General features: G+C 50.8%; 1 protein-coding gene across 2 annotated transcripts in view; it reads left to right on the top strand.

Annotated features, from left to right (window-relative positions):
• Positions 1 to 16,522, top strand: part of STAB2 (stabilin 2) — a 143,652-nt gene that overhangs the window by 126,002 nt on the left and 1,128 nt on the right. For both annotated transcript variants that reach the window (XM_026499790.4, XM_057316261.1), the window contains 9 exons: positions 849 to 990; positions 4,854 to 4,987; positions 6,871 to 7,036; positions 7,181 to 7,287; positions 9,295 to 9,414; positions 10,155 to 10,295; positions 11,620 to 11,727; positions 12,624 to 12,752; positions 13,616 to 13,732. In XM_026499790.4, coding sequence (XP_026355575.2) covers positions 849 to 990; positions 4,854 to 4,987; positions 6,871 to 7,036; positions 7,181 to 7,287; positions 9,295 to 9,414; positions 10,155 to 10,295; positions 11,620 to 11,727; positions 12,624 to 12,752; positions 13,616 to 13,732 — 1,164 coding nt within the window. The remainder of the gene's footprint in view (positions 1 to 848; positions 991 to 4,853; positions 4,988 to 6,870; positions 7,037 to 7,180; positions 7,288 to 9,294; positions 9,415 to 10,154; positions 10,296 to 11,619; positions 11,728 to 12,623; positions 12,753 to 13,615; positions 13,733 to 16,522) is intronic.

Below are 16,522 nucleotides of genomic sequence, written 5' to 3'. Positions count from 1 at the left end.
TTGATCAAGGTACTATGATTAGGTAACATAGGGGAATCTGGCGAAGCGTATATGGCAACTCTTTCTGCTATCTTGACAACTCTTCTCAAAATCTAGAATTATCCAAAGTAAAAAGTTTATTTAAAAATGTCAGCAAGAAGTGGGGGAAAATGCAGGTTTGGGCACCCACTCGAGTCTTTTTAGAATGGGACCAGTGCCCTGGTGTCCGGTTTATCCGTTGGGAAGAGAAGATGGTAGGAGATAATGTCCATCACGGTCGTAAGTGTGAACTTAGAGGCACTCTCTGAGTCTTAGCTCCGGCACTTACATTCCGTGGCCTGCGACTGGCTAGTTCATTTCTCCGAGTCTCCGCTTCCTCATTTGCCAGGTGAGCCTAATAATAAGGCAGCCTTCATAGAACTGTTGTGGGGATTAAGTGAGATCATTCATTGATTCGGCAAGTGGTCACCAGGCACCTGCTGTGTGCTGTTGTCAGGGCCAGGGATGTAGCAATGAAACGTGTGGGGGGAGGGGGCAATGCTCCGTGCCGAAACAGGTGCACGAGATACCTTCAGAAAGCACCAAGAACATGAATTGGGCCAGTGTGATAGAAAGGGACGGGGAAAACTGCTTTGTTTAACTGGTCAGGGACACTGTCTCTGAGGAAGTGCCATTTGAGCTGAGATGACATTTCGTCATGAGCCTGTGCAAACATGAGACGTGGCAGTGACTTAATTGCCACTATTTACAGGCGAGGCATTTTCCTGGTGCTTCTGAGCATCTCCTGTGCTGGATGGGGGCCCACAGAGCACATAGGGGTCCCGGGATCCTAGAAAAGGGGCTTCTCATCTTCTCTGCTCTCCCCACAGGGCAAGCACAAGTGTGAATGTAAAAGTCACTATGTGGGAGACGGGTTGGACTGTGAGCCGGAGCGGCTGCCTGTTGACCGCTGTTTGCAGGACAACGGACAGTGCCACGCCGATGCCGAGTGTGCCGACCTCCACTTCCAGGGTCAGTGCGGCTGGGGCTGCCCCAAAGCGCCCGAGCCTTCAGGCTTGGGGAGGGATTTGTGCAAGAGCAAAGGGGAACAGAATTAAAAGCCAGGCCAAACGGCACGTGCGTTGGCCAGGACCCAGTGCCCAGGAGGTAGCAGGCTTCAACAGCAGAGGAGTGGAATCACTCGCATCTGGCCCCGGAGCCTTAGAGCCAGGAGGGAGCGCAAAGGTCATCCATCGTGAATGTTCCTGCTACATGCTTTCCCCAAGTTGCTTAGCAACCATTGATTGGCATTGAATCTAAGGGGCATAGCTTGGGGTTTAAATAACAGAGAGCAAGCGCCTGCCCCGTGTAGATGCAACTTCTTAGCAGGCTTGTTGCTAACACACGTTGATGGGCATGGATGGCATTCTCTTCCAAGGCTGATCCGAACGGCTTATAATAAACCCCCAGGTGTAACAAAACTAGGAATCACAACACACAACAACCTAGAAAGCCGAATGGGAAGTGCAGAGGTGCAGGTGACAGGGCATCCTGAAACCTCACGGAGGAAATCCATAACAGACCCTGAAACGTAATTCTGAGCCAGGGCAGGGGGGGACTGCCGTGGTTCAGAGAGCGACTCAGCGCATCACGTGTCGTGGCCAATCAGGATTTATTGGCTGCCTCTGACTGGGATGGGGTTGTGTTACAGACATGGCAATCCTAGTGAGGCAGTTTTTACATATCTCAATAATAACTACCGTGTTAACACCTGTTACGTACCATCTTCATCCGTTCGGACTGCTTCCATCGACTGGGTGGCTTAAAAACCGCAGAAATGTGTTTCTCACCATCCTGGAGTCTGGAAGCCCAAGATCAGGGTGCCGGCACGGTCAGGTTCTAGGGAGGGCTCTCTTCCAGGCTCAGACTGCTGTCTTCTTGTGTCCTCACACGGCAGAAGAAGTGAGGAAGCTCTCTGGGCCCCTTTTATCAGTATGTGACTCTTGATCTCAGGGTTGTGAGTTTGAGCCCCATGGTAGGTGTAGAGATTACTTTAAAAAAATACACACACACACACACACACAGACACACCAACCCCATGCAAGAGGGCTTTCCCCTCAGGACCTAAATTACCTCCCAATGGCCCCACTTCCTAATACCAGTACGTTGGGAGTTAACATTTCAACCTATGAATCTGGGGGGACACAAACATGCGGTCCATAACATGGACCAAATGCTAAGACACCTCAAATCCCTTTTGGGGATGAGATAGAAGAAGTGTGAGCAAGGAAGAGACACAGGATATCTGACATTGTCTCCTTGCAAGGGGGTTTCCAGTGTAGCTGAAGAATTTTTTTTAATTGCTAAGACAAGGAAAGGCAAGTCACAAAACAGAAGATAGCAGTTTTTCTCATGCTGATGGTTCAGCTGAAACGAGAGGAAGAATAGAAAACAACTGAAAGCAGGGACTCCAGAAGATGTGTGTAGTCCACATTCCACCAGCAGCTGGAAACAACCCCAGTGTCCACCGACAAACGAATGGATAAACACACTGTGGCCTATCCATGTGGTGGGATATTCTCTGGTTCCGAAAATGCAAGGAAACTCTGGCATGTGCTGTAACATGAATGAAACTTGAAAACATGCCACACGAAATAAACCAGACACCACAGGACAAATATTGTGGACATATACAAGGGATCTATAACAGGCAAATTCATAGAGACAGAAAGTAGAATAGAGGTCACCAGGGGCTGCGGGGAGGAGGAGGGAGAGGCACAATTTGATGGGGACCACGTTTCTGTTTGGAATGACGGAAATATTCTGGAAATGGATAGTGGTGATGGTTGCATAACATTGCAAATCTACTTAATACCACTGAATTGCACCCTTCAGATGGTCAAAAAAGTAAATTGTATATTATGTATATTTACGACCATAAAAAATTTTTTTAAAGAAGAGTCAGAGATGGAAAAAGTCTTTAAGTAAGATGAGAGAGGGAATCGTCGGAGAAGCTAAATAGAGGCCTGGGGCTCCAGTGGAGATTCAAAAGATGTCAAGGCAATGACCTCAAGGTGACAGGGTCTCCACTAGGAAGAAGGGTGAGCCCAGGGCACCCCTATGGGCATAGAGGGAGAGGACAAGTAAATCACGTAAGGTTTCCATCTCAAGAGAGCAATGCCAGTGGTGGTTGGGTTAAAGCAGATGGGAGGGAACATGGCGCAACGTTTGAAAGGTTGGTTGGGACATTCTATGTTCAAGGTGGGGCTACCCAGCAGAGGGATTCTATAGGCAGGTGCTATTTAGGATGGGGGCCGAAATGAGCCGCTGGGACCAGGGACGTCATTTGCCTCAAAGAGTGTGAAGTCAAGAAAGTGCTTGGCTTTTTTCTTTAAGGCATGGTCCACTCGGCCGGTCCTTTCTGTTCCCACAGTTGACTCACAGGTGGAAATCTATTTGGTTCTTCTTTGCTGAGGGGCTTTTCTCTTCTGCTGTCTCATGAACGCCAAGAAAGTGTTGGTAGTGTTACTAAGTGACTGGGCCTCATATCGGACCCACCTTCTGTTGAAGCTGCGTGGTTACCCTTAGTGAGACAGGATGGCATCGGGATAAGACCGCAGCGTTCCCTGTGGGCACAGTTCCAGAGCCATCCCACACTCAGGAGGAACTGTCTACCTTTCCAGTTGAGAGGAGGGCAAACCGTGCAGCCTTCGTGGCAACCCATTTGACAATGTGTGCTGAGAGCCTTAAAATAATTCACGCTGAGACTCGGTAGCTCCATTTCAAGGAACCCATCCCGTAGACACACAGTCTAAGAAGGGAATAAAGATAAACAGCATTACTTCGCATCATAAATGATAACTAACACATACCTAACGGCAAAGGATGATCAAATGTACTGTTACATATCCACTCAAATGCACTATGAAGAACCGTGTTGCCTTAGCAAGAAGACAAGGAAAAACATCTATCCGTCCTTCCCCAAACTGTTATGCTGGTGTTTGCATTTCAGATAGAGCCGACAGGATCATACGACCTGTGGAATGTTCCACTGGACGACGGTTAAAGAAAGATCTTGAACTTAGCTCTTTTCTTGGTGTAGAAAGTGACCTTTTAGTGGCATTTGGTAATGAACTTGACAAGGGAAAAATAAGACTTGGTTCTTGAACTATTTCTGGTCTCCGCATTCAGTTGTCTGGCTAAAAAAGATTTTGGCCAGGAAAAAGTGCTAAATCAGTATCTTAGGGGAGAAATGGCTAGAAAACTTTTTTAAGGGCATAGTGGTGATCAGAAAACAGAGAGTCCTTGGCAAAAACTCTTTTTAAAGTATTTTTCCATAGCTGTAAAGTTCACAAAAATTATTCAATTATAAGTAGTGAGGGCGAAATCCTGTTGCCAGAGAAAATTTGTAATATGGGAGAATAATCATGATTTAATGTTAAGTTTAAAAAAAAGATTTCTAAAAACTCTATATGCAGCATGCTGCCACAGTTGTAAGGTATATGACATGTAAAGGAAGAGGTAAAAAGCCTAGAAGAGTATAAAATTATAGCAAAATAAAAAGTTACCCAAAAAGGAAGTAAAAATTCTTTAGGGGAAGTACGCCAAAACATTAGCCCTGGAGTAATGATTCTTTCCAGGGAGTAAGATTATAGGTGATTTTTCTTTCTTTTCTTACTTTGATGGATTGCCCAAATTTCTACAATAACAAGTGCTGTTTTTAATAATGCAAAAAGAAATCAGTATTTTAAATGATGTGCTTCGACAGACCTCGAAGGCAAGTGGCTCTCCGAGGCACCCGGGATACAGCTTGCCTTCTGCTCGGCCAGTCCTTTCCCGGGAGCCCTGCCAACCAAGCGGGCTGACCTGACAATTCCTCTTCTCTTCCCTTCTAGATACAACCCTCGGAGTATTCCACCTCCGCTCCCCGCTGGGCCAGTACAAGCTGACCTTTGACAAAGCCAGAGAGGCCTGTGCCAACGAGGCCGCAAGCATGGCAACCTACAACCAGCTCTCCTACGCCCAGAAGGTGGTCCCCAGTTAGTCGGCACCATGCAGGCAGGGTCTTCTTAACACAAGGGAGGCATGGGCTGTGGCCTTCTTGGAGGGGAAGGCAGGGTGCTCCTGGAGCAGTGGTAGCAATTCGTCACATCCATCGGGCATGGACCGTGTGTCAGGCACCGTGCACGTGCTTTGTTGACAACCCTGTCCATCCTTACAGCGTCACTGGAAGTAGGTGTCACTATTCCCATTTTACAGACAGGGCAACTGAGGCTCTGAAAGGTTAAGCAGTGTGCCCAATGTCACCCAGACAAGAGGTGGCAGATCCAGTATTCAACTGTAGCCCTTACTCCAAAAGTCTGCTCTCTACCATGACACTCGACTGCCGAGGCAGAAGCACAGACTGGGAGGGCATGTGTCACAGAAAGAGGTCCACCACCATAGGCCTAGGATCTCCCTGAACCCACAAAACAGCCGAGTTTCTCTGAGATGTCTGGAGGGGCTGTGAAGGTCACAAATGGGGATTGCCCCAGCTCTCAGCTGCAACCAGGTAGGAGACGAGCTCTAGTGAAGGCCAGTCTCCTGGCCTGGGCAACCAGAAGGCCTGCCTGTTTGGAAAGGCCAGCACCTTGGAGTTACTGGCTAGTGATTGCTCAGTGGGCATAGAGGAGGAGACTGCCTACACGGTATGATTCTAAGGCCGCTCCTCCAGCCTCCCTCACCATCCAGCCTCTGCCCTTCCTTCAGACCTGGCATTTCTTTACCAGGGAACAAAACCTCGGAGGCCAGGAGCTGGCATATTGGAGGGTCTGAGTTTTTACTCTCCTGCTTGCCGATTTTGTGGCCTTCATCAAGCCATGGGAACCTCTGTCCTACTTGGCATGTTTCTATAGGACTAAAGGTAATAGGGCACAGGGACTGGTACACTCAGTTTTTCACATTAAGAGCTCTGGAAGAGACTGCTCAGGTCTGAATCTCAGCTTAACTACTTGCTGGCTGTATGACTTTGAGCAAGTTACTTAACTCCTCTTTGCCTCAGTTTTGTCGATTATATGATAGGGATTTTTTTTTTTAAGTTTATATCTTATAGGGTTGTGTAAGGGTTAAAAGTGCTGACACAGGGAAAGCCCTTACAACAGAACCTGGCCCACAGTAAGCACTCAATAAGTATTGCAATGATGAGGATGATGGCGATGATGATGGTGACAATGATGGTGATGGTGATGATGATGACAGTGATGGTGATGATAATGATGATGACGGTGATGATCACGGCGATGATGGTGATGGTGATAGTAATGATGGTGATGATGACGGTGATGGTGATGGTGATAGTGATGATCATGGTGATATGATGATGGTGATGACAGTGATGGTGATGGTGGTAGTAATGATGGTGATGGTGAGGACAGTGATGATGTCATATGATGATCATGGTGGTGATGATGATGATGGTGATGGTGATGACAGTGTTGGCGATGATCATGGTGATAATGATGGTGATGGTGATAGTGATGATCATGGTGATGATGGTGATGGTGATGATGATGGCGATAATGATGGTGATGATCCATTAGCGTTCTATCAGTGCATAAGCAGAAGAATTTGCACCCGGGTGTCGATGGCTGAGAGTAAACTTAATTCAAGAACAGACAGAAGAGAAATGAGTGTGAAGGACTTGAGCACCTACAAGAAACAAAGGGTACCACTTTCATCTGTTCAGTGAATCAATCAAGAAAAATTTAATCAACAGCCACTATGTTCCAGGCACAGGGGCACAGTAGGCAAAATGAGCCATAACCCTGACTCCACGGGGTTTACAGTCTGGTGGGAGAATCAGACGTGAACTAAAGGAGCTCACACCAAATATGAAATCGTAGCTGATCCATGGCCATGTCCGTGTCCCTACAGGCCAAGTACCACCTCTGTTCAGCAGGCTGGCTGGAGAGTGGGCGGGTAGCCTACCCCACTGCCTACGCCTCCCAGAACTGTGGCTCCGGCGTTGTTGGGATAATAGACTACGGACAAAGAAACAACAAGAGTGAAATGTGGGATGTCTTCTGCTATCGGATTAAAGGTAACCACCCCAGCCACGCTCCACATCCCAGGCCACGCAGCTGCTGAACAACCCTCAGCCTGGCCAGCCAAGCTCCAAGGGTGAGCTGGAGCAGCCCAGGCCTTCCCTCACCGGAGTGGGGCCCGGTGTGCCCCTGTCTTCCAGATGTGAACTGCACCTGCAAGGCGGGCTACGTGGGAGACGGCTTCTCGTGCAGCGGCAATCTGTTGCAGGTCCTGATGTCCGTCCCCTCGCTGACGAACTTCCTCACGGTATGTACCCTGTACCCCGTCGGCTTGGTTTGGCCTCAGGGGAGGAGCGCTTGCCTCAAAGCCGTTATTCCAGAGGCGAGCCCTTGAAAGAAGCCCCGGGCTCACAGTCACGGTTAAGAGCGTGGGCGGCAGACCACACTGCCTGAATTAGAAGCTTGGGTTTACCGCTCGTCCCACCACGTTTGACAAGTTACTTCCCTCTCTGGGCCTCAGCTTCCCCGGTGAAACGGAGAGGATGCTAGCCCCGGGCTCCTAGCATCACTGTGATCATGAAATGTGTTGGTACTGGTAAAGCGCTCAGACCCGTGGCCCGCATGCCGAAACGGCCACACTGGGGCTAGCGAGTGTTAGCGTCTCTTTTTCCATCTAGAGCAGCTTGAAAGGCTGATCTGCAGCAAGAAGACACTCTTTGGTCTTCTCAGACCGGGTGGGGCACAGTTAGCTGGGCTGCCTGGTGAGCAGTGAGCCCAGTTATCGACGTGCGGTCAACCTGCACTTAGCATGCCCTTACAGTCACTTCAGTACTCCACAAGTTATGCTTCATGAAGAGAAAGCTCCAGCTGGAGAAGGATTTGGTGCTGACCGATCAAAGCACTGAGCTAATAATAATAACTAGGTCAAGAATAACATTTCCTGAGCATTTGCTTTGCACTGTGAATGCATGAACCCTTTCAGAGCACTTATAACTCAGTCCGTGGAATGTAGGCTCCCTACGGGAAAGGACTTTCTCTGCCTTGTGGCAGGCATATAATAGGCACGCAATAAACACTGTTACTAGGAATAAATTCTCATGCGACCTTATGAGGTCACTTCGGCTATTATCCCCATTTTGTAGATAAAGAAACTGAGGCTTACCAAGGTCAAGGGCACAGCCAAGGAGAGGGGACTGGACCTAAGTATAGGGCTTACAGGATTAGGGCAGAATAAGCCAAGGGCTCCAAAATGGTGAATCTTTATCCACAGACTAAAAGTATCCATCTAACTATTCTGAAATTCAGGGTTACCGTAAACACACTAAAGACAAACACTCAAACTAGTGTTTCTGCCATGCGGGAGCTTGGCTTGTCACAGAATTTCAGAAAAAAACAGTGTCAGAACAAAACCCACTGGCTGTGTGCCCCTCAGCAGATTAACTTCTCTGGGCTTCAGCAGCCCTGTCTGCACAGTGACAAAGTTGAACTGGTAGTGAGGGTTCTTAAACTGTTTCAGCGAGTATTCATTGAGCACCTACTATGTACTTGAGATAGATCAGTGAACAAAATAGACACATAAATCATAAGCAGAATAAATAAGTAGTTGTAGTGAATGCTAGGAGGTGATTGTATATACTACGGGGGGAAAGGAGGGGAAGGGTGGAGTAGGGAGGGGAAGGGGTACCACCGCAGGGTTCCCAATTTGCAGAGTGATAAGGGACGGCCTTGGTGAGAAGAGGACACCTGAGGAAAGAGTGAACAGAGGCAAGGGAGTTAGCCATGTAGATTTGGGGCAAGAACATTCCAGGCAGAAGGAAGAGGCAAAGAATCAAAGGCGAGAGTGGCCACACAAGTTTGAAGAACGGCAAGGAAGCCAGTGTGGCTGGGGCCGAGTGAGGGGGAGAGAGGCCAGCTGGGCCCGGGGGCAGCAGAGCAAAGGGGGTCCAGATGGTTTGGGCCTCATGGGCCATTCCTCGTAAGGCCTTTGGTTTTCCTCTGAGTGAAGTGCAGGCCATGGCAAGGTTTCGACAAGAGGAGACTCAAATTTGATTTAGATTTCGAAGGACTGCACAGGAGGCCATGTTAAGAATGGTCTTGATTCTGTGATGTGGCTGTGACGTAGGACCGTAGGATTCATTGAGGAAAGAACAAGTGCTTCTAAAATTCTGCCAAGAGGCAGTCAGAAGACAGCAGATGAGCGGCAGCCGGAGGTGGGGCCAACATCAGGGACAGTCCCGGATGGGTGGTGTCCCGTGACCCCCTCCACCACCCCAGCCCCTGCACATCAGAGCTGATCACTGTTTCCTCTCCCCAGGAAGTGCTGGCCTATTCCAACAGCTCAGCCAGAGGCCGGGCCTTTCTGAACCACCTGACGGACCTGTCCGTCCGCAATACGCTCTTCGTGCCGCACAACAGCGGGCTGGGGGAGAACGAGGTGAGGCGGGGGCCTGCGGTCTGTGCTTCAGACTCGTGCTTCGACAGGATCCCTTATCTGTCACCACAAGTCACCCAAAACTCAGTGGCCGCCCAGGTTCTCAGCTCACACACCTCAGGTCAGCGGGCCGCCGTGGCCCTGGCCGGGCTCGCTCACGGGCCTGTGATGGCCTGGCCTCCGGCCGGCGGAGGCTCCCGTCCCCCCGCACACCGGCCCCGGCATGTCCGTACGGCGCTGGCAGCAGGCGGCCATTAGGAACAAGCCCCCGCTTGGTCACTGGCTGAGAGGCCACCCGTCCAGCAGGTCACGCGGCTGAGCCCCAAGAGTGGGAAGCAGAGTGGGGTGGCAGAGGGCAGGACTGCAGCAGGGGTGAAGAAGCAGAGCCCCGGATGCAGTCGGCCCGGCACACTAGCCTTCTTCACGTGCGGGCGCGCGGAGGGGTGACATGACCGCGGGCTCCGGCAGCCCCAAGCCCTGTCCCCCCGGGGGCTGAGAGGAGCCGGGGCTCTGTCCCCGGTGCTGCTCGGGACCCGCCCTTCACGAAGGTGACTTCCGACGCCCCGAGCTGGCTAGAGCCCAGACAACCAAAACCCGAGGAGAGCTTGGCGCTCCTTCTCTCCATGTGCAGGCAGAAAACCAAGGCCATGAGAAGCGATTGCTTTTTCTGTGTCATCCTTATTATTACAAATAAAATCGCCTGGCTTCTACAGACCATTCTTACGTTTCTCCCTCCCTCTCAGACGCTGTCTGGGCGGGACATTGAGCACCACCTCGCCAACGTCAGCGTCTTTTTCTACAATGACCTTGTCAACGGTACCGTCCTGCGGACTAAGCTGGGAAGCCAGCTGCTCATCACCTCCAGCCAGGACCAGCGACAACCGGTATGAAAACGCTTCCGGATTTACTGGCAGAACTGGAGGGAATACGTGCAAAGCTCTTAGCGTACAGTAGGTGCTTCGTAGATGGCAACTATTATGACGTGAAAGTAAACGCTAAGCCCGCAGTCAGGGGATGGCATCAGCTGCGTGCCGTGCCACACCGTGCTGCTGGGCGGCCCCTGCCCCTGGGGACTAAGCCACTGGTGGCCGCCAGCCCCGGAAACTGGTAATGACAAATGAAGAACTTTATATGAAACCATTTTTATTTTTATTTTTTTGAAGATGTATTTATTTGAGAGAGAGCGAACGTGAGAGAGAGAGAGAGAGAGATCATGAGCGGGGGGAGGGGTAGAGGGCCCCGCTGAGCGGGGAGCCCAATGTGGGGACTCGATTCCAGGACCCTGGGATCATGACGTGAGACGAAGGCAGACGCTTAACAGACTGAGCCACCCAGGGGCCCACACGAAACCATTTTTGAAGCTTTCTGACTCTCCGCCTCTGTTTCATGGTGATGGTGGCGGTGATGCCACCGGTGATGACAGGGACGGTGATGATGGTGATGGCGATGATGATCTTGGTGGTGGCATGGCGACCATGACAACCACGATGTCAGAATCACTGGCACGTGGGAGGATTCGGTGACTCCGTGCTTGTGGCATGTGAGAATAGTGCGTGGACAGGAGCAAGTGCCAGATGAGTAATTCCTTAACATGTTCCTGATCAGTGATTCCTTTTATTAAAGATTAGTGGTTTAGACCAGTGCTTCTCAAGTCTCAACATGCATTTGAGTCAGCTGGAGATTTGCTGAAACGCAGATGATGATTCAGCAGGCGGAGTGTGGGGGCGTCAGGTTCTGCACTTCTAATGGACCTCAGGTGATGCCCACGACCACAAGACAATAGATCACGCTTTGATTAGCAGGGGATGAGATCACTTAAAAATCCACTTCCTAACAGCTCAGTGTGATGTCAGAGCAGTGGACCTGACATCCAGAGGCTTAGGGTTGGCCATTTGCTACCAGGGTGATCTTGGACAAGCCATTTTCCTTCCGAACTCTCATCTGGTAGACAAGTTGGTGGGACAGACTGGCCCCTTGGGTTCTCTGCAGCTTTTAAATCTGCTTTGTAGCCCAAGGGCAACTAATGTGTTCTGTGCGGTCTAGACACGAGCAGGAGTCCTGTGCTGCCTATCGGTAACAATAGGCCTGACATCTGGACTGCAGGACCTGGGAGAAACTGAGTAACTTCCTTCCACGGAGGGGTTGCCCACGTGGGGAAAAGAGGCAGATGGCCAAAGATCTCCACCAATCCCCCTCTTGTTTCCCCAGGAGACCAGGTTTGTCGATGGAAGAGCCATTCTGCAGTGGGACATCTTTGCCTCCAATGGGATCATTCATGTCATTTCCAGGCCTTTAAAAGCACCCCCCGCCCCACTGGTGAGTATCCAGGGCTCCTGGTGGTGGGGCGGGGGGTGTCCAATGTCCACTTGCCAAGAGGCAAACTATAGCTAGAAGCCGTGTCTCCTTTCCTCTGGAGATGGGAGGAGCCTCCCATATCATCAGCAGCTGGCCTCAGAGATGGGAGGCCCTGGTTCATCCCACCCCTGCATTAGCACCACAACACCTGTCACTGTTGGTGTTTGTTGAGTGAATGGGCCAATAGAGAAGCCACTGGAAGGGAAGTAAGAAATTCTGAGCTCTGGTTTGTCCCCTCCATTTCATTCACTATGCAACCTTGGACAAGTCTCTGAGCCCCATTTTTCTCATCTGCAAAAACGATACCTACCCCCTGGATTCTTGCGAGGATTATGAGTTGACAAATATAAAATAATTAGGACAGTCCTTGACACAGTACGGGCTATATGAGGGTAGGTTGGTTGGTGTTGTTAGTATTCTGCTTTCTAAAAGTGTGAGGGAGGCGTGAGCCCAGCTGACTTCTGGGAAGTTCCATAGCATAGTGGTTAAGTGCACCAGCTCTAAAGCCAGGCCAGCTTCAGAGCCCACCTACCTCTACTCCTCACTGGCTGTGTGATATTAGGCAAAGCACTTTCCCTCTCTGGGCCTCAGTTGCCCCATATAAAAATGGAAACATTAATACTTGTCCGTATCTCTTGGGGCTATGACAGGTTTAACTGGATTATGTCATGGAAGGGGCCTACACAGACCCTGGCAGTAGGAAGGGCTAAATACATCTTACCTATCTTATCCTTATTTTTATCCCAAACGGCACAAGATGCCTCGGGCCAGCAAGAGTGGGGTGGGCTCCAGAAAGCAGTCCTCTCTTGGCAAGGCACTCGGTTTAAGTATCACCCCCTCCCCTTTCTGTGTTGCAGTCTTCAGCCCACACCGGCATGGGAACAGGCATATTCTTTGCCACCGTCCTGGTCTTTGGAGCCGCCACTTTGGCTGCATATTCCTACTTTCGGCTAAGCCGAAGAGCAGCTGGCTTCCAGCACTTTGAGGTAAGAGAGACATGGGAACATGGTGGTGGGGGAGATCCCCTCCGGAGCCCAGCCCCCGACTGGCTGCTTCACAGAGCTCACCGGGAGTCGGGGGCCCAGAAGCTCGCTCACCTTGGAGGATTCAGGAGACAAGCGCCTGCTCTGATTGGTGGTGCCTTCAAGGCTGACGGATTCTGGGGTGGAGGACAGGGTCAGGGACCTGCATGGTCAGGCCTCCCTCTTCAGCCAGCCTCAAAGCTTCCCGATTTGAACTGTTGAGCCCGCATGTAGGTCAGCGGGTCTCAGCAGAGCAGGGGGGACCCCTGGGGACCAGGTGTGGCCGCAGCACAGCAGCTGAACACCCTCCCTTCTGTGCTTTCTGCCCCCGCCCGGCCTCTCCTCCAGCTGCCTCCCCCAGACGTGCCTCCCCCGCAGTAGGCCATTTCCTCCTAGCAGAGCACCTGCCTATTCATAAGCTCCAGCATCTTTGCGGATGGTGTGCATGCTGTAGGAGTCCTTTCATATTAAGTTCAAGGACAGGCAAAGCCCCTCCAGGGTGAAGGGGGTCAGAGGAGCAGTTACGCTGGGTGGGGTTGGGCCCCGTGGGCATGGACGTGAGGACGCTTCCTGAGGAAGGGGATGGAAACACCCTCTGTGCGGATTCGGGTGGCGGTCACGCTAGGAGGGACATACGAAGTCACTGAGGCCAACACTTAAGAGGGGCGCACGTGGTTACTGTAAAGTAGATCTCGCTCGGTAAAGGAGGGGGGAGAAAAGGCCCCGGAGGTGGAAGTGGGGCAAGGCTGGCTTTACCTGCCACCTTGAATGAGCCACTCCTGCCCTGGGGACGTCCTGGCCGTCAGCCTGTGCTTGTCTTTCCGCAGTCGGAGGAGGATATCGACGTCGCGGCTCTCGGCAAGCAGCAGCCTGAGAATATACCAAACCCCTTGTATGAGAGCACCCCCTCCGCTCCCCCAGAACCCTCCTGTGACCACTTCATGGTGAGTCTGCCTCTTTACCCAGAACAGATGCAGGTGGGGTGCAGGCGAATGATGTCTTCCAGCAAATCCACTGGAAAGCTTTGCACCAAGGAAGGCACATTTCTAGAATTTGTCTCGGGGCAATAAGCCTAAAAGCCAGTCTTGCAAGCTGACTGAAGCCATGTGGCTGTTCAGTATCCCTGGGTTCTTTGGGGTGGACTGAAGTCTCCCACAATCAGAGGTAATAGGGGAGAAACAGAGGCTGCCCACCTGCCACCTCATGACCAGGTGAGAAGTGATACGTCACACAACAAAATCTTAGGCTGCATTCTGCCACAAACGTTTATGAGGTAGCCAGTGCAAAGTAAGACTCAGGCCTTAAGAAGGTTTTTTTTTTCCCCCTTATGTTATGCTTTAAGCTTATATTTACATTGTTGGGGTCTCTGGCTGGCTTAGTTGGTAGAGCGTGCAATTCTTGATCCCAGCCAGGGCCATCAGTTCAAGCCCCATGTTGAGCATGGAGCCTACTTAAAAGAAATTTTTTTAATAAACTTTTATTTACATGGTTGCCAAAATTTGCCCATTATCAGAGAGCTGCTTCTTGCCTTTGGGACTATGTTCCCTTTGACAGCAGCAGGCTGGGTCCAAGGACCCAGAGGGGTCCCACAGGACCAGCCAAGAGTGTCAATGGCTTCTCGCAGGATGGAAATGAAACACAAGCCAGCAGGAAGTGAGAGTTTATTGAAGATAGAGAGATGGCAGATACACAGAGTGCCTGGGACCCTCGGAAAGGAAAAGAAAGGAACACGAGTCCCATCTTTGTTCTGGGTCTGGAGCTTTTACTGAGGATGATGGTCTGGTGTGTACGTCCCCGCAGGCATCCCAGAACTGGTTAGAACAAAGACCAGGGCCCAAGTGTTAGTCCTTGGAGCCAGGGGGCCTAGGCCTGGAGATGTCTAGCTGCCGGTGGCCTGGAGTGCGCATGTGATAACTTAGTCCTGTCATTCTCACCTGGTCCTTCCTTAGATGTTATCTGTTCTACAGAAATCATTAACTCCTTGTCCCTTCCAAGGAAAACATAGGCTATTTGCGTTACGAGGCATGTGTAAGGGGGGGTGGGGGTGCAGGTCCTAGCAAGAGTAGAAGCAAGAAAAGGAGCAAAAGCAGATTTCTATGGAGTCCTTCGGCTTCCCTATCTCACTTTGATCAGGTCTTTTCTATCTAGAGGGACGTGTTCTGCTCTGGTATTCCAGGAAATAATCTTTTGTTTCTAGTTAGTGATCCCAGAGCCCGGATGGGGCTCCACTGACTTCAACCCAGGGGGAGCCCACAGCAAGGGACCCCATTTACACTGAATGTGGAAGCTACCCCCTGCCTGTAGCCTGTTACTGGGTCTGGACTGAGCAGCTGGAATAAAACTTAATTCTTCCTTTTATAGGAAGATAAGAAAAATCGACAGCTAGTTATGTACCTCAGCAGACTGAGCTGACAGCATTACTCAGGTTCCAAGAAATCACCTGAATCTGGGCTGTTGGTCTAGAACCCTCGTGAAGAAGTAACCATTGAGCCCCGCATCGGGCTCGCTCCTCAGTGCAGAGCCTGCTTCTCCCTCTGCCCCCCACCCCACTCCTGCTCTCTCTCTCACACACTCTCTCCCTCAAATAAATAAAAATCTTAATTAAAAAAAAAAAAAAAGCAACCAAAGCCAGAGAGCTGCCGTGACTGTTTTACGTGTGTACATATGCTGTCCCTCCCCTCGAGACTTTATCTCGGCTGTTGCACTCTTGTAAGTTGGCACTGAAACACTACAGAAATAGTTTATTGCGCCATTTTTCAGCTCACATAGTGCAACAGACGTTTGTGTTCTTCTGCAGCGAACCAAACGTAAATGTCCTGTGTTCTCCGTGCCCGCGGTAGCAGAACTAATATCTTTGCAATAGACTGAAAAATAACCAGATCATATCCTCTTTTGTTTTTCTTATCAAACCCATGTAGAAGTTTCCCCATCCAAACTGAAAGGGTAAGCTGGGCTGTGCATGTATGAACTCGTAGTTCATTTCCGTAAGCAGACTGTTACTCTGAAATCAACCTCATTTAAAAAGCTGGGGCGGGGGGCGGGGGGCGGCGGCGTCCACTCAGTCCACGCTCTTCCCCCTTCTCGGCTGCCGTCCTCTTCTGAGGGCTCTGCCAGCACCACGCATGAAAGATTCTCCTGAGGCGGGAGAGACTGTGTCCCGGACGCACGAGTCAGGTGAACCTTTGTGATCAGAGCAGGCGGCAAAAATGTGGCAGGAACAGAAGTCCTAAGCCGAGCGTGCCATCCCTGAAAGGGACCAAGGGACGTCCTCTATTCTCATACCTTCCACATTGAAGGTGTGGAGACTGTACAATAACTGTAGCCAACCCAGGCATCCGGAACATATCCCGTATGCAGATTTACACCACTTGGGAGCCAGCTGGAGCCGCAGACAGCACGAGGCTTGGGTGCTGCCTCCGGAGTGTGGCTTCTCACTGGACTCTCTCAAGTGCTCAAGAGCCACCCTGGGTTGACAAAGAATCTTTCATCTGAGAGCAGGTTTTTGTCATGTTAATAGCCACCTTTTGTAGGGTGCCTGTACCTTCCTCAATGCAGCATCTAATTTAATCCTCATACTTCCCTGTGAGGAGAATGTTATCATGGCCCTTTACAGACGAGGAAAAAACAGCAGATCTGTCCAGGGCCCATAAGCTTCAAGCAGCAGTGACCCCCCCCCCCCCCAAGAACCATCCTACCGCCTCCCAACACAGGACAGAGCGTGAGCAGACGCTCCC

The sequence above is a fragment of the Ursus arctos genome, unplaced genomic scaffold (assembly GCF_023065955.2).
Source record: "Ursus arctos isolate Adak ecotype North America unplaced genomic scaffold, UrsArc2.0 scaffold_21, whole genome shotgun sequence".
Lineage (NCBI taxonomy): Eukaryota > Metazoa > Chordata > Mammalia > Carnivora > Ursidae > Ursus > Ursus arctos.
The sequence above is the reverse complement of the archived record's forward strand: the minus strand, read 5'-3'. Positions and strand labels throughout refer to the sequence as shown.